At 37.3% G+C, this 18,795-nt stretch overlaps 1 protein-coding gene across 5 annotated transcripts in view; it reads left to right on the plus strand.

The window, feature by feature from the left end:
* Nucleotides 1-18,795, plus strand: part of LOC114462590 (cyclin-dependent kinase-like 5) — a 76,299-nt gene that overhangs the window by 22,694 nt on the left and 34,810 nt on the right. For 4 of the 5 annotated variants that reach the window (XR_003673982.1, XM_028445535.1, XM_028445538.1 and 1 more), the window contains exons 4-9: nt 13,574-13,619; nt 13,748-13,884; nt 13,984-14,104; nt 14,617-14,676; nt 16,965-17,055; nt 17,138-17,327. Coding sequence is in view for 4 of the 5 variants with exons in the window: in XM_028445535.1 (XP_028301336.1) it covers nt 13,574-13,619; nt 13,748-13,884; nt 13,984-14,104; nt 14,617-14,676; nt 16,965-17,055; nt 17,138-17,327 (645 nt within the window). In the remaining variant the exon portion in view is untranslated. Of the gene's footprint in view, nt 1-13,573; nt 13,620-13,747; nt 13,885-13,983; nt 14,105-14,616; nt 14,677-16,964; nt 17,056-17,137; nt 17,328-18,795 lie in introns of those variants that run through there. The other variant, XM_028445539.1, reaches the window with a different exon arrangement.

The raw sequence follows: 18,795 nt of genomic DNA on the forward strand, positions 1-18,795 counted from the left end.
TTTGATCTTGGCTGAGAACAAGATCATGTGATGTTTTGGAACCATCTTGCATCACAAACAAGCACTGTTGGCCCCGCCCCTTTTATAAAAAGGCATTTTTTGAATTTCCCTCCTAGTGTCAGGTCAGGAGAAGGAAGAGGTTTAGTTACTCTTGAAAGTTTCATATCAGTGGGTTTCACGTGCGGAATCACTGTGTTGACGAAACTAGAAATATTCACGCCGAGAGGGGAAACAAGCTCCTATGTTTGACCTAGAGTTCATTCACACGTCAGAGTGAAATGTTTGCAGTGTGCAGATTACAGAACAAGTGCCTTTGTATGTGAAAGGTCAAGAACATAGTTTATGAAAAGGAAAACCAACGAGTTTATGTTACAATGATTAAAACCATCGATACAAAGACGGATTTGTGGCCCACTGCATGTGACTCACATGTACAGTATCTCTGATGTCTTTTTGGATTGTACCTTAAGGCTCCCACTACACAGCTAAACCAAATCCTAAATACTGCGTGGACATAACTCATGGGGGTTCTATAGCATGCAGCAGTGTGTGTGAGAGAGCTTTAAAATGACTGTAAACACAGTTATTTGCTTTAGCATGAACACCTAAGGAATGCAAACACAGGAATACCTGGATTGATTTCATCATCGTGTGAACTGGTTTCCCAAGTCAGTCCTTTGCTGGAAAGGTAAAACATTGACAGCAGTGCAGAGCGGCTATATTCTCTATTAAACATTCAGGGGCGGATTCACTAAAGGTTTAGGGGTAGGTTTGCAAACTTCACTCCAATCAGGACTGCGTGTCTTCATCGCGTCAGAATGCACCCTCATTCCATTCATTTTCCCCCTGATGAATATGTATAGTAGGGAGAAAAATGGGAGGACATGCAAATAAATTAATGCAGTGGGAGCAATGCAATTCATCAAATCTGGAACTGTTTGCTGTGATTGTTTTAGCACGAAAAAATACTACGCCTGACAAGCAGGTGCAAACACACGCAGAGATCCACTGCAGTAAATGTTGACACAGAACACATCAAAGATGGAAAAAAAGGCTCCAGTTAATATTTCTAGAATAAGAAAATAATTCAAATAAAACGACAGTCAATAGTGGAAGGATCATCAGGCCAGAATCAGTTGATCTGATTGATTTGGAAGAGTTGGAGCACAAATGCTCCACATTTCTATTGTTTGCTGCACATTTAAAGGCTTTCTATTTCCCTGTCAGTGTTCGTGTCCACCTGAATTTACATGGCTTTGATTAACTTTATGAATCTATGACCTTCTCGCCTAATCGCACAGCACACATCTATTTAGGGTGCCATGACTGTGCTGAGTGAGCATGAAGAGATGTGGGGAAAGCAGCAAGAATGAATGCAACATGATAAAAATAATCAGGTGACATTTTAAAGTAGCACCAATTTTAGCCCTTTTTCCTTGAACAACTGCTAATCAAAAGCTTCCTTTTATCATTTAACGCTCACCTCCGTGGGAGAAAAAATTGTAGATGTTCAACTGGATGCCAGATTCCATGGCAGCAGTTTTTTGATGGATGGATGAACGTAAAATGAACCAATATTTTTTTACTTCTATTATGTTCTGTTAAATGCTAAATGTATTTATATAGCTCAACAATCTAGCCATTTGCTAGCCATGTAGTATGTTTAAAAAGGTGTTTCCAATAACATGCAAAGATGAAATGATTTCAAATAGTCTATATTCATTCACACACAATTTTTAGGCCGAGCTACCGGACTCAAAACGCCACTCAATTTGTTCTTCTTGTTCTTTTTATTCCTTTTCTTCTTGTTCTTCTTGTTGTGTACAGTAGTTAAAATCGCTACTCCTCTGATATTTGTGAACTGATCAGGCTAAAATTTGGTAGGTATGATCTATGGATGTGTGCACATCGACGCTCAGAGCTCGATTTTTGATTTGGGGCCCAAAGAAAAACAAAACAAAAGTTGATTTCTCATTTATTAGCGAGTCATATATTACGACGGTTGGTGGTCCCAAATCATTGGCACATACCAATATATAAATGGGGCCCATTATCCCGTACGCATGGGGGCCCCATTTTTCAAATGACTACTCCTCCGTTAGTTCTCGTTAGATCGGAATGCAGTTTGGTATGAATATGATGAGAAGGTCTGAGCCGTTTTTTTTAAATGGGGTAGGGGGCCCGGGGGGCCACCCCCCATTTCCAGTAATTTCCAAATTTATGGGAACATAGTCTTGTGATACTGTATATTGTTTCAAAGGTAATTCAACATAGATTACTATTTTATCCTCCCACCCCCCTTTTTTAGGCAATTTCCATTAAAGTAGTTTTCTAATTTATTTGTGTCAAATTTTGTGATAGTTGGTTGTACCAAATTATTGACACATACCAATATATCAATGGGGCCCATTTCTCCGTATGTGCCAGGGGGGCACCAGAGTGCCATTTTTCAAATGACTACTCCTCCGTTATTGCTCGTTGAAGCAGGCTGTAATTTGACATCAACATTCTATGAGCAGATATCAAGAGCCTCTCGGAGACCTTTTACGGTAATTTCTAAATTTATCGGAACATAGTCATGTGAGATATCGTTTTAAAGGCAATTCAACGTAGATTATGATTTTACGTTGCTCAATTTCATTTGTTTTACTCGGTGGAACCCAGTCATTTCACTGAATTATCGGGGACGTGGTACGTGCTATTCAACGCAGAGACGTTCCGTGGGCCCGGTCGTAGTTCATCAGAACTTGTTTCTCATGGCTTGTTTCTCATGGTTCTCACAACAATTTGATAAAATGTAATTATTGCTCTATCTCTAAAACCTAATGTTTAATAGGTAGAGCACCAACCTGTAGTAAATAAAAATGGTTTACTTTTTAAAGCATTGACATAAATAAGAAATCTATAGGATTAGATTAATTCATCTGATAAGGTATGATAAGGTATGATCTTGATGTGTCACGGGAGTTTTAAAATCACTTCCTTGCACAGTCAGAAACTTGACTGACAATCATACAGTGTTCACAGATTGTAATGCATCATCCATCATATGTATTGATGTAAACAATATTTTTTTTTCCCTAATGAGATGCAAGCAAACAACACAGAGTGGCAGCGTGCCACATGATCTAATGACTCAGTCTATTATTAGCGTTTGAGCCAGAACATATGTGGCACATGCCAAAGGGAGTCGACCGGCACAATGCATGGTGGGAGCTTCCGCCAGTTCTGTGTTCTCCTTTGTGTTTCCCTGCTATGATTCATTAAAGCCCTCCAGGCCAAGAGGAAGTTAATCTTGGGGAACATGTTGAGCCAGTGTTGAATCATTCATTTGATTAAAAAAACAAACAAAAAACAAAACATCACTGTCTTTCAACGAAACCAGTGGCATCCTGCTAAAGGACTTTTAGCAATAACATCAATAGGCATATTATTTAAATGCTGTCCTTTGAGCCCTGACAAAGCCAAGGCAGGACTAATTTAGTGTTGTGAGTTGTTGTTTGTGATTGCTTGTACTTTGTTTAAGTACTACAAACTAGGTTATTTAATTTAATATTTAGTAGCAAGGGCATTTAAGAGATTTATTGTACAGTTGGCATCCTGTCACTGTACCATGCTGGAATTCACTGAGCTCCTGAGAGCCACCCATTTTTTTACAAATGTTTGTAGAACTAGACAGCATGGCTTGCTTCTTGATTTTAGACACATGTGGCCATGGAAGTGATTGGAATACCTGAATTCAATGATTTGGATTGCTTGTATTTTCAAAATAAAGGATCATATAGGGTCCATTTTTTTTTTTTAACCATCATTTGAGTTTTTTTTATTACACAATATCTACTGTAGATTTAAAACTAGATGCAAGCAAAACAACAACAAGTGATTATCATTTTTATCAACAAAAACTAGATGAAAATTCTTATAAAGATTACATTACAGTATACTGAGAAATGAGTTTTGTTTTTGGGGTTTTTTGGAGGAATGGGCAGGTTAGTGTGAAAGGACTGCACAGGGTGATGAGAGTTAGCACGGTTTCATGAGCTATAGAGAAGTTGTGTAACAAATAGCTGCTGATTAGTGTTAGAGCAAAGACGGGCAACTTCTATCACTGCTGGGGTCACAAACGTGATCAGAGTCACATGATCAACATTCACAACAGTATTTGAGCATGTTTACAGTATGTTTATTGTTTTTATTATTTTTTGTCTTTGGAGTGACTGTGTATTTTTTGTCATTTTGTGTATTGTTTCGTACATTCGTAGTCACTTTGTCTGTTTTTAAGGTCGTTTTTTGTTGTTATCCTTTTGTATGTATTATTGTCTACTGTTGCACTGTTTGTGTATTTCTCTCAGATTTTGTGCATTTTTGGAGTCATTTTGATTGTTTTTATTGGTGCCGCATAAAGTTAACCATTAAAACACCTGGAAATATTTTCTTGATTATTTCAAATGCCATAAAAAAAATCATTAACTCATATTTACTTTCAAATCTACGTCTAAATGTTTAATTTAATGTCAATTTAGTTGACTGAAATAGACTAAAACTTCTTCAAATGACTAATTCAGGACACTGGGATTTTTTTTTTTTTTAAATCAAACTAAGATAACGACTACCACTTTATGCATTTAGATGATTCCCAAGCATTTTGTGAGCACTTCCTCTGTTTTAAACCATCTGTACAAATGGTTTTTTTAGTGTGAGAGATTAATAAAGATTTGAGAAAATTTAAATTTTCACAATGGAAATATCTTTAAGTTTGCATTTTCAACTCCCAACCAAGCTATAACTGCACTGAAACACACTGCACATGTTAATGAGTACAGAACACACAGTGGATGTAATACCTGATTAAGTTATATCCATTCCACAAGCTAAATACTTTTGAAAAGGTTTTACCCAACAGATTCATTTCTGATTTGTTTTTGCATTAGAGGGCTGTCTTAATGCCTGCTTAGAAAGTCATTGATTTAACATCTAGTAAACTGATTCCCTGATTGGTACATTGGCGATACCTGTGACTAGACTAATGTATAGGACACACAACATTTCAAATGATTTTACACCTTAACAGCCGTTTTATTTTTAACTACGATGTAAGAGTAAGTGAGTCATCTGCTGTTTGTTCTATTGGAGCCTGTTTTTTTTTCTTTTTCTCTTAGCTTTATTGATAATCATCTTGGACTTTTTATATGTTGTTTCAGGCTTGGGGTCAGTTACATTTTCCAGTTACCATTATGTGTTCATTTACAATTCGATTACGATTACAGTTACCAGCATTTTCTCCAATTACAATTGAATTAATATTATTTTTATCCTCAAAGTCAATTACAATTATGTTCTTAATTATTAAAAATTAAATTGCAATTCATCATAATTACTGAGCCTGAAATAAATAACCTAATAAAAGTTAACCTTCCTCTTGTGTTAGCTTGTTAGCATTTCTTGTGATAACAGGGCCTCAATCAGCTGTAAAATACACTTGTTGAAAATACTGGTTTAATATTTTATGTGGGCGTCTGAGCCTTTTTTGTGTCAATAACCTCTTGATTAACATTTTTTTTCAAATGGTAAAATGTGGGAAGGCTTGATATGGAACATATTTTAATAATTGTTAACTACACTATTACAGTTCTACACTACTATGTGTAGAACTGTACATAGAACTGTGACATGGTTCCCCAGTTTTGCGTTCAATTATAATTGACAATTTTTGAGAGAATTTCCACGGCAATTATAATTACAAAGTCAATTATCTGAACTCAATTACAATTGAATTACGATTATGATAGCAACAGATTTTTTTAAACTACAATTACATTTATAATTACACCAAAATTGTTAGGTATGTCCCGATACAACCTTTTCACTTCCGATACGATATCGATATTGCAGCCTTGCGTATTGGCTGATACCGAGATCATTCCGATGCGATATCAGGATGAATCATACATACTTTTATGACTTACTTTGTAGTGTGGAATGTTAGAAAAGGCTTGATCAAGTGATGTTGCTCAAACAGAGAACAAAAGTCAGCAACAGTAGGTATGAGAAAAACTGACCCATTTATTATTAACTAATTAGTTACATACATTTTAACGTTCAACATAATATCTATCTAGTATTCTACAATTGAATAAATATAATATAATATCTATTGGAGATTTTTGATGCAGTCCGATAAAATACGATATTCATTTTCTGGCTGATATCTGACCGATATCAATATCGGATCGGGACACCCCTAATAATTGTAATTGATTATCAATTACGTGATTACAATTATAATTCACCCCAACCCTGGTATTCACGCAAATTTTATCCCTCTCAAAAATAATGAGTGGTTATCAATATTATCCATATACATTTATTTAGTTAAGAGGAACGTGTCTGCTGTCCAGTTTGGAGGGAATAGTTATTATTGAGGCCAAAGAGCTAAAAAGAGGACAGGAGAGTGGAAAAAAAGGACTCTCACATCTAACATTAAGTGGGTCACCTTGAATAGTGCACGTGTGTGTGCGTGTGCGTGTGTGTGCGTGTGCGTGTGTGTGTGCGCTCCAATCAGGAGCCAGAGACAGAAAAAAAGAGGGAATGATGCAGACGGGGACACAAGGTTCTCAGTTTGCATATTCTCACTAACAGTTAGACAGTGTTCTAAGTCACAATGTAAACAGACCCAGCCAACTTGTGCAGATATAAAATGCATCTCTAGAGTTTTCCTGGTAACGATATTTTAGTTGAATTGTGAAAATACTGTATTTGAACATATTTATACATTTTAACCCAGCAGCCAAGATTAGGATAAATATTTAGTTTTGCCTTTTTTAAAGTTATGATTGCACGATGGGATTTCTCTCTCTCAGTCAACGCCATCCAAGAAGTGGCTAAAATCTCCCTCCAGTGGCTGCTGAAAGTAGAAATTTCTGCTCCTACTGAGGCATAGAAGCTTTAGCCCTGTTAGAAAACAGGTCATTGGCCCATATTTGTTCATTTTCACTACTGGAATTAACCACCTGTCAATGTCACTTTTTAGATTTATTCTGAAAATTTCAGCAATCACTGGGATAAGAAAGCAACCAAAGTGATTCTGTACTTGTTCCTCTAATATAATTTTTGACTTGTCAAAAAAAAAAAAAAAAGGTAACAAGAGAAGAAAGTGAAGTGCACTGAGCCTTTCTCTGCACGTGTCTGCCAGCATCTTTAACCTGTTGTTTGATCATATTTAAACAACAGCTTTAACAACGTCTGTGCAGCAGATTCCACTTTTACATCCAAGTATACTCAAAACTGCTTTTTGAGTTTGTCTCGTAAATGCTTACCTAAATTATTTATAAGAGATGTCACTCACATTCAATGTTTTGACCATCACTTGCAGCTGTCAGAGGCACAATCAAATATACAATATATTTGTATGTCATTTCAATGAACTGCAAAGATAATTTTTGTACCGAAATGTTCATAATTCTTATATGATGGTGATTTTCAAGCAACGGAGGGCAGGGTGTTTGGACGTGCGATGAAGAGGTGTAGTAAAACTCAGTGTAGGCAGGATTAATGTTTAGTAAAAACTTAAATTAAAAAAAATATACAAAAGTGTACAAACTCAAAATTCTAAAGAAGTCCAAAAAAAAAAGGACTCCACAGCTCTAACTTAAAAATCGACACAGTGCAAATAAAAACAGACAAAACTAGACACTGAATCATTTTGGATTGAATCATTCTAAATGAACTGACATCATCCTTAAATTGAATCACCAACATAACCATGATTTGAATCGAATCATTGCCAAAGAAAATCATTACACCCCATATATATACTGTACATTGTTTTTTCCCATTTCCTTGCTGTATCTCTCCCTCCTTGTGAATCTGTTTTTGAGTCTTTCTTTAGCATGTGTTAAACCATGAGTCAATGGGTTAACCTGTGTTGTGCAGATTGCGGCAGAGGGGCGGGTATGTAATTATTAACCAAGCTTGGTTTCAGTGCAACACTTTTTCTCAGTGTGGGAACATCTTCTGAGCTTAAAATAAAACAAAGGCGAAGCACTGTGTTATTTGCACTGATGAGCTACAGCACACACAAATTAACCCTAACATGCTGCTTTTTTTTATTGCAAATCAATACTTCATGGGTGATTCACATTTACTGTAGGAATATGAAGTGTACAACCATTGGCATTACATTTGAATTTACTTAGTTCATTCCTGAAGTGTCTTGTAAAGTTATATATAAAGCACACTAAAGCCATGCATATTATTTAAGCAGAATGCAGTTTATCAGATTGGATGGCAGTCATGATGAATCAAGTTTAGCACAGAAATTAAGCAAAAATATCCATGGAATAAACATTTCCATGCAATGCAGTAAGGGGTGTCAAACTCCTCCTTGTTCAGGGGCCAAATACAGAGCAGTTTGATCTCTAGTGTGCCACATATTTTATGTGGAAAAGTAATTTCCACCTTATTGTGCCTTAGTTAGCACTTCTACATATACTTAAAATACTAAATATGTAAGAAACAGACAATATACAAGCAATAAGTGATGGAGATCAGTCCCAACAAGATCTTCACTTAAAATTTCCTCATTTTTGTGACCAATTTCTATTCAATTAAGGGAAATATTAGGTATTACTAATTTAAAACTGCAATCATGCGATGTAAACATTAGGAGTGTGGAGTTTCATTTAAACAATAATTCTCTGTAATTTTTACTTTGTCCTGCGTGCCGAATCGGATGCTTCAAAGGGCCGGATTTGGCTCCCGGGCCATGAGTTTGACATGTGCAGTAACGAGATGCAAGACAGATATTCATATTTTCATTCATATTTATGCTCAGACTTCAGGATTCTGTTTTGAGATATACTGAACATGTATTGTATAATGTCTTTGTACAGCTAATGTTATTTTTAAGGTAAATAATTACATAACTTTTTATATAATAATCTTTTGTTGTTACAATTAAATATTTATAGATTTCATTACAGGAACTATGTAAATGGAATGTTTTAAAAACATAGTTTTACTGTGTGTGTGTAAATTCATGCAAGCATAACTTGATACACACTAGTTCAGCGATGGGAAATTTAGTTGTTTGTCATTATGTGCCTTTTTTTCATTTTGTGTGTATTTTTCTGTCATTTTCTGCATCTTAGCTGTCGATTGGTGCATTTTTGCGTTTGCTTTCTCTATTTTTGTAGTTGTTTTCTGTATTTTCCTGTCATTTTGTGTAATTATGTTGACAGTTTTTATGTCTTTGGAGCTATTCTGTGATTTGTTAATGTTTTTGTAGTCATGTTGTTTGTTTAAGTGGTTGCTTTGTCTGTCTTTAGTGTGTTTTTGTGCTGGTGCTTTGTGCATTTTGCTATCTATTTGTATGTGTTGGGAGTTATTTTGTGGATTATGTTGGGTTTTATATTCCTTCCAAATTCTTAAATTACAATTTTTGGAGATTTGCTTTGCAGGCTTAAAAAAAACAAGACGAGGGCCACATGTGGCCCCCGGGCCGCCATTTGCCCATGTCTGCTCTCGTTTGACCATGGGAGTGATTTGGTACTGAGCCCCTTAAGGGACACGGATATTTTATTGCGCGCTTACATGAAGGTTCCACTTTACGTGAGCGCGAGAAACTCATACATTAATGCGTAAAAGTTCTAAGGGAGCACATAATAGTTTTAAACGTACACGTAAAATTTTTTACGTGCGCGCTTATAAAGGTCAGTCATCAGGCTGCATGCTCTGCTCATAAGGAGTTAATCATGTTAGAGGATCTAGTAAAGCTTTATTTCAGCCTTAGGGTTAGGGTTAAGATTATCAATTACCTGTATGTGTTCGCTTACGCAATAAGCGTGTAACTTTTATGTAAGCACGCAATAAATAAATAAAAAATTACCTGTGTCCCTTTAGGGGCTCCGTAAGTCCAAATTAGGATGTAAAGATATTTTTGAATCAGTGCTAATGCAGTCCCTCTCGATGTCTTTGTCAGCATTATGTCATGTGTCACTTCATGTGTGCACATACCCTTTACTTTCATTATAAGGGACACTTTCTCTTGCTGTAGCATTAACAACAATGCTGAAATGATGAGAACACCTTTTGCTCTTATTGAACTGCTCTTTATGTGAACGTTGCTCTGGCAACACAGAAAGGCTTTAGAAAGACTGCTTACTGTGTCTACACTGATGCTGTGCTTTTTTTCCACAGAGCTGTATTGTTGACCTATAGAAAAGTATAGAAGCCTAGCCTTAGATATCTGCTTTTATGTGATGCTTAAACCACAACAAATAAGGGCATCAGTTTAGGATTAAATGGAATGTATTTTTATGAAAAAATCGATTGTAGTTATTGAAAATTGCTATAGAAGAAAAAAAGTGTAAAGGATCCCAAAAGTGACAGATTTCTCCCTGTGGGGTGGTTGTTGCTTAAAGTTTAAAGATTGAAGGTTTGCACCACAGTTTCTGTGTGAAGTTTGCATGTTCTCCCTGATCATACATACATTTTTTATGATATTTTATTATTTGTATATAAGGCACAGAAGCTTCTCAGGTAGCATTCACTTATTTTTCAGCTGATGTTTTCCTGATTTCACTCTGGTTTATTGCTATTACTGGAAAAATTGTGAATACACATAATTATATAAAGCTTGATCAGCCATTCACCCAATCAAACATTAATGGGTACAGAACGAAAAGGCAAATAAAAAGGTCTGTATTTAATCTGATCCTAATAAATTACTCTCATTATTAACACATTTGGCATAAACTATCCTAATATTCAATCATATTTTTCCTTATCTTTTTTTAACCGAGATCCTTGGGGAGTGAGCATTCATCCTCTGATGAGTTTGTTTGATTTTTTCTGTGATAGTAGTTATTTTAACCAAAATTAGATCTTACGCCATGGAAGACTCATTTCCATTTTGAAGGGAATCAGGTTTAATACTGATTGTGGATCACTTTAAAAAATTAAAAAATTCCCAATCGCTCATCATTTGCAAACATTTAAAACCTAACTATATTTTTCCCCCCCATTTAATGTGGGTGCTCCGTTCGGTCCTGCAACTTTGCTCTGATCAGTGTATGAAAAATAGGCAGATTAAGACAGAAACCAAACCGTCTTATTAATCTACCATTGATCTGAGTTAATACAGCTACACAGTCTGTCAATCAGTCTGCATTCTTTGAAGATGAACTACTGACCATCATCGAGCAGGTCTGAGCAGCGCTGTGTCACGCACACTCTCATATGGCACTGTTGTGCAATCAGTGATCATGCGTTAATTACGCATCCATACGACATCAATACGACATTAGACTTTGACGGTTAAAACATGGGCTGAAAGGAGATCAGTGAAGTCCGAAGCTACATCAATCCATGGTCACATCCATAAATCCATCCCTGCGCACAGTGACAACACACATTTAAAAAAAATCTCCTTTTGTAAATAAGTGGAAAGAAACAGTATTTAGTGCAGTGGTTCCCAACCTTTTTTGGATCATGACCCCATTTTGATATCAAGAATTTTTCGCGACCCCAAATACATTTTTTTTCTCTAGAATTAGCTTTTGATCATGTTTGAACTCAGATATCATTTTTTTTTTACTGCATTTTAGTTTAACTAGATTGGTGGCCCCACCCCCAAGGTTGAAAAACACTGATCTAGTGGCTCCTGTCTATAAAATTCAAGACTTTACATTTTAGAGTCTAATATAGCCACTTATCAAGTGTCCATCTGCTTATCTAGTGTATACTGGTCTGTTTGCCTCTGATGTTTATCTGCCTATCTTACATATGCATGAACATGGAGCGATGCATATGAAGATGACCCTGCTATGAGTCACTTTGTGTTTCTCACTGCTCAAAGGAGCAGAGCTGCCTGTTTGCTGAGATCCATGGCGGAGCAGTATAGTGCTGCCTCTGGCTGTAGGAAGCAAAGTGGAGCATGTCTCGCTGCCATAGGCAGAATTACCAGGTCTAACTAGGACATGTCGTCAACAAGGGCTGGTGGCGGGCGTCATTCTCTCTGTGGCAACTGTCAGGATGGAGAAGTGTCTCCTCTGAGAGGCAGGATATTTCCTCTGAATGACCTTGTTTGTCTTATAAATTATTGATGATTCCATGCTTAGAACCGAAAACTCAGTGTCTTCACTTCTGTAGTCATAGTAATTGTAGATAACAATGCATTTTTTTTTAAAATATCAATCTTCTCTAATCAAAGTCAGAAAAATGTCAGATTCAGGTGAATGTAGAAAGTCTTCCTTTGGTTTCCATTGAAAAGGCTCTCAAGAAAGTTAGTTCACTCTTTGTTCTTTAAATTGAGAGAAACTTCCAAATCTGAGTTGATACAAAGAGAAAACATCACAGACTTTTTGTTGTTAAGTTATACCACCTTAGATTTTACTAGTAGTACCACACAAACCTGAGCTTTACATTACACTAATTTCAAGTTGCTGCATTTTTTTTTATAAATACAAGCAGTACATGGACTTTACTAACCTTGCCTTCAATATGGATTCTCTTGGTGTTCACAAACACCAGAATCCATCTTGTACTGTTCCCCCCTTTGCCTTTCGAATCAGAACCAAAACGGTTAGAACCAATCATGAGGCATTGTTGTGGTTTAGGGCGGGACATCGTATATGACGAAGGCAGAAGCGTCGAAGTAAAGCTGGCGCATGCACAGTTGCACGGAGAGGAACTAGCTGGGCTACCGCTATTAGCATAGCTCTGAATCAAAGCAGAAAGATGTCAATGCAGGATGATGAACGTGGGGAAGCTGCTATAAACTCAGTTTTAGAAGAATCCAGCATTTCCTTTTTGAAAGAGAAACAGCGAGAGGGGCATCAATCTGGCTCCTGTCAGGTTAGGACTTTACAGTAAAAAGGAAACATGATTTTCTTTTTCAATTCCCATGGAGTGCAGTGGCTCTGTGCATTTTTACAAACTGAGTGAGAATGTTTTCTCCGTGTACTCTGGAGAATGTTGTTACATTTAAAACTATACAACAAATAACTAACACACACACACAGTCACTGACTGACCGACTAAAAAAGGACACAGATCAGTCAGAATGTAAAGATATTACAAAGACAGTGTAACAGCACTCATTCATTGTCCAAACACTCTTTAAGTAGTGAAGGAGGGCACTTAGAGATTTAGGCACACCTGTGTGGAGATAAGACTCCTTGACTCTTTTCTTCCCTTTCAATCCCATTGACAAGAATGGGGTGACAAAACCAGAACAAAATAGATGAACAAGAAAATAAACTCAATGATTAATACATGACCAGCATTGACACAACAACCGGAGATAAACCAAACTGATGTGCTAAGAAACGGAAACACAAAACCCTAGTGACAAGTTGAGCTTTTAGAGTTTTAAATAGCAATTGGCTTAAAAGTGTGGTTGCATACAATAAACCGCTAACCTGTCCAGGTTGTACCTGACGCTCTATAAGGAATGAGAACTTGTACCATTAAGGACCTTTTATCTATATTCTGAACTGGATTCAAATATGACTTGAGTGTGATTTGTAGAATTGTTTGATAGTCTGTTTAAAATATTTCAACTTTTTTGCAGGATACCAATGAAATTGTTGCCATTAAGAAATTCAAGGACAGTGAAGGTATCATGTTTGTTTCTTTTAAAGTTGAAAACGTGTAAACCTCCTGTGTGCGTTTGCTGCTAACTTGCATTTTCTTAATAATTACTGCATGTACACTGTGGTTTGCTGTCTGTCGCACCTCTTTGCAGAAAATGAGGAGGTTAAAGAAACAACTCTGCGGGAGCTTAAGATGCTTCGCACCCTCAAGCAGGAGAATATTGTTGAGCTAAAAGAAGCCTTTCGAAGAAGAGGGAAGCTATATCTTGTCTTTGAATATGTGGAGAAGGTAATCTTCTTTAACCTTTCTAAACAGTCTTTTTTTTGATGTCCCATAATCGGGTCTCGTCTGGATTAATGAGGTTTTTTTTCTTCTCCTGTCTGTTAGAACATGCTTGAGCTGCTTGAGGAATTACCAAACGGTGTGCCAACAGACAAAGTGCGCAGCTACATCTTCCAGTTAATAAGAGCAATTCACTGGTGCCATAAACATGACATTGTTCATCGAGGTATAAATTCAGATTTTTGTCACTGTAGCTTTTAATTTGTTATCTACAGATGGCTACAATGTCAGAAAAAACATTAATATAAGTTTTTTTTAATTTATTCTAAAATGCAGGCTTTACTGTTTATCTATCTGTGCTTATATATTCAGATGCATTTGAAAACACATCCCATTGTTCACAAAAGGGGTTTGGTGGCATCAGAGCAGAAAAAGCAGATGGTCCATGTGAGCTTTTGGCTGCTCTCGGGGATCTACAGAGCAAGAATCCAAATAGCCTGCAGTATACATTGACATACATATGACATTGTTGTCATGTGACAATATGGTTCTTCTCGACGCATTTGTCACTATAACATAATTTCACACAGTCTACCTTTGCAAGATTTATGAGTATAAATCATTCAAAGCATCCATTCTGAGACAGTTAAACACTTGCTGGTAGAAATGAAATGATGTGATGATGCAATGATGTGTCGCATCGCCTGCTCATTCTCCATCTGTGTATTTCTTCCTCAGATATAAAGCCAGAAAACCTTCTCATCAGCTCCAATGACGTCCTCAAGCTGTGTGACTTTGGTGAGCACCTAAGTCATATCCTGACGTTGTGAGAGCTGCTAAAAATGTGGGCAAACAGTCCAAGCTGTGATGTGAAAAGAGTATTTTCAACTGAGATCTGTTTGGATGAAACCAGTACTCAGGAAGCTGGTTTCATTTAGTTATTTTAAACTCTCTGTGCATATAATATCATTATCTTATCCCATTTTCCTTCAGTCTGATGGAGACTGTTTATGCAAAAAAAACAAAGCAATTCCAATGACTAAAAACCAGCTATTTACTTTGTATCAGCCAAAGGCATTCAGTGCTCAGATGAATCCAAACAATCTTTGCTTTGCACGTTTACATTTAGGATTGTGTCCTAATTATTGTTTGGTTACATTGAAATGGGGTGTCACCAAGCAGCCTAAATAAAACACTGTGTTGGGAATATTTAGGCTACCTCTGGCTAATTGCTTTTTGAAGTCATTCAATCTCTCAATTTTGATACGTATAGCATTTTTGGCAATGTGTTTTCGATATATGAATAAGATGCTGATAACATTATAATCTTTCTATTGTAGATTTTGTAAATATGCTAGTGTACATTAACAGGAAGTATATCAAACCATTTCTCCCCACTGTAGCTAATGCATGTTCATGTGGATTTGTTCTTTTTTTTCTTAAGAATTTCATATTTTGACATTGCTTCTAGATGACTATTGTTGTAATTTGTGCTATATAGAGAAAGTTGAATTGCATTTTACTTAATTTCCAGCAGAGAAATAAGCATATTCTCTTAAGTTTAAGACCTAGTGTATAGTTAGCTTAGCACAATTGCTAATACAGGGAGATGATCTCAGTCCAAAATTGACCTGAAAGCATGTTTAAGATTCAACAAAGTATGTTTACAAATACCACACACAACTGATATATAAAATATAAACCCAAGGAGTAAAATAATCCATGTTTAAAAGCTACAGTTGGCTAGTAATTAGCATAGTGTCACAATTGTGCTTTTTTTCTTTGTCTTTTTGCCATTTAAAAAATGCTTGCTGTTTTTCGAAGCTCTAGTGCTGCTTTTCTATTATGAATGTCTGCGCTAACATCCTTTACAGTGGCTTAGGTGGTAGTGCCATAAATTGTGCCTCATGTTGTGTAGCTACTGTTTTCTCTAACACTAATGGCGCGTTCACACCAAACGCGTCAAAAGCAGCAGGTTTACATTCACAATATATGGTGGACGTGCTTCTAGGCAGCGTCAGAGGTCCCACTGTGCGTCCCGCGCCTCCTGTGCAACATGTTTTGAAGCTTTTCACGTGGCGGATGCTTTTGGTGTGCATCCGGCGCCTCCAACGCGGCTGATGCCGGAGTTGGGATTGTTGAACTTTTGGGGCATATCACGGCGTGTTGACCAATCAGGAGCGTTTCCCAACCGTGACGTATTCAGAATAATGAGAAGTAGTAAAAAACACTAACTGGAGGCGGAGACAGGCTCTTCTGTTTTCATAGAGCGCCTGTAGTTGGTGTCCTGGTTGGGGATGCGAACGCCGATGCCGGTCAGCAGGTCATCAAACTGGGCACGGGATAGATGGAAGTAGCTCTGAAAGCGACTCTCGTCCGAGCGCAGCTCTGGTTAATCCAGAAATGGCGGCGAGGCGCAAATAAAGCCATGCCACGCTCTAGATATTGTAGAGTTGATGAATGGGGGTCGGAGGCGTCCCTCCCCTCGACTCTCTTTTCCCTGTTACCAAAGACAATCACCTCCATCTTCTCAGGATTTAGTTGAAGGAGGTTTTCCCTTTTCTAAACAATAACAACACCTCTATCGGACCATAGTCTGGGTTCAGTGCTAGATATAGTTTTGCGTCATCTGCATAGCTCTGATAATCAATCAAAAGCATGAAATTGTTGATGTCAAGATGCCTTTGATGCTAGTGACCCAAACATGTCTTTGAGGTAAAAGGCAGAGGCTTTCCTTAATTCAAAATAAATTAATGAATGCTGGATCAGCAAAAATATACTGTGTACCTGCAGTTCATTTATAATTGATTACTTAATTATAAGCTAAACCATGTCCTGCCTTTGTTTGTTGACTGTCCCATACCGTGGGTGATGGATCCTTAAGGGGGCCCTTATTTATCTTTTAATGCAAAGTGTGCATCTTGTGCTTACCTCAGTAAAGAGAAGTTGCTCACCTTGCTGTAAAATAGTCACACCTTGCAGTATAATAAGCACTCAGGGGTGCCCTCTTGGGAATCTTTTATTTTAGCAAGTAAAGCATTAGATACATTTCCTCATTACAAAGTACTGCTTGCTTTGTCTTCCAGGCTTTGCTCGTAATCTTTCTGAGGGAAATGATTCAAATTACACTGAATACGTGGCCACTAGATGGTACCGCTCTCCAGAGCTGCTGCTTGGGTATGTCTGTGTTTGTTTTGCTCTCAGCTTCAAACATAAACCTTGTCTTGATTTGGGCACATGCTTTTGTCTGTGGTCTCAGGGCTCCCTATGGTAAGGCAGTGGACATGTGGTCAGTGGGCTGCATCCTGGGGGAGCTGAGCGACGGACAGCCTCTGTTTCCAGGGGAGAGTGAGATAGACCAACTCTTCACCATCCAGAAAGTGCTTGGACCTCTGCCACCAGAGCAGATGAAGCTCTTCTATAACAACCCACGCTTCCACGGTTTAAGGGTACCAGAGGACCCACCCTATAATCTTTACACACTGGCTCTCACCCCGTCCTGCACTGGCCCTCCTGCTCTCTGTGATGCTTTTAGTGCTTCTCTTTTCCTCCTAAACTTGTCTCTCTCTGTCTTTTATCCACCCCCTCTTATTTTCTTTTTCCTTTACTTATTTTCTCTCACTGCTGTGTCTCTAAAATCTCTGCATGTTTTTTTTCTTTTTTTTTATTTCTGGCTGAGTTTGCTGTGCCGTGACTGATTGGATCACAATGACTCATCATGCATCATCTATCCTGTATGTGCTGTGAAGGATGGCTGTGATAAGTCTTCTGTGGCAGGCTGGTGGTGCAACGGTCCAGGGTCGTCCTTTGCTTCCCATCCTCGCCCACAGCACAGGATATATTATGAGTGCGCAAATTGGCCTTAAGTGAACACCAGACAGAAAATACTTGACTTGACAATACTGATAAATCCTTATTTTGTTGATACATTTATCTTATCAGCAATTTTCACATAGTGCTTTTGTGCTTGTATACATTGATATATGAGCCTAAAATATCACAGATCAGTTAACCTCCCACTTATTTAAACTAGCTAAAAAAACAACCTTGGATCTTTGATGGAAAAAGCACCTTTTTATTTGTCTACCTGCTGTCTACTTCAGTATGGACAGGTTTGGTTAGATGTTTTTCCATTCCTGCTTGTCATTTCTTTTTCTTTACCGAAACACTAAATTGTAAAACAGACTCACAAGGGAACATGGGATTTATATTAAACTTTCTACAAAAGCACTTGTAGTGAAAGGTAAGAGTTATTTCTTACTTTAACTTAAAACTCTGGCTCCTTGTGCAGCGTCCTCTGACATTCATAAAGAAGGCTATTAGTAAATACTGTTTATAATATAATGCATAATGCTTTAAAGACATATGTACAACCTTAGATTACAGAAAATTTGTGTATCTGTACCTGAAATGCCCTGCATTTACTATACACTTCATTATATGGCAGATGTAATCACACTATAACAATGCAGCGTGATTACAAATAGATGTTAGCATTTAGACTGTACATGTGCATTTGGTACAATTTTTTATCATTCGCTTTGGTACATTTTGCATTTCTCAAATCAATTTGTTCAAATAGAAAAACACTATGGATTACCTGCGAAAGGTAGCGTCTTCCTCAAAATCCTTTGTTCATTTCTCCAAAGTAAACATCTGTGTCAATGAACATGTCAGTGCCACAGTGTCACTGTGTACAGTTAAGACAGTCAAAATGCTTAGTCATGTTGTCAATTCAACAGTGAGGGATGTAAACTATGACTGAAGTTTGGATGTACTACTCCTTAGTGTATGTGTGAGATTGATTGTAAGTGACTGGACAACATTCACAGTTACTCATTTACTTGAGTTTGTACTGTAGTTTGTTGACAGATCATGTAATTGTGAATCAGAAAGGAAGAGACATCACTGCATGTC

Source organism: Gouania willdenowi, chromosome 4 (assembly GCF_900634775.1).
Source record: "Gouania willdenowi chromosome 4, fGouWil2.1, whole genome shotgun sequence".
NCBI classification, from domain to species: Eukaryota; Metazoa; Chordata; class Actinopteri; order Blenniiformes; family Gobiesocidae; genus Gouania; species Gouania willdenowi.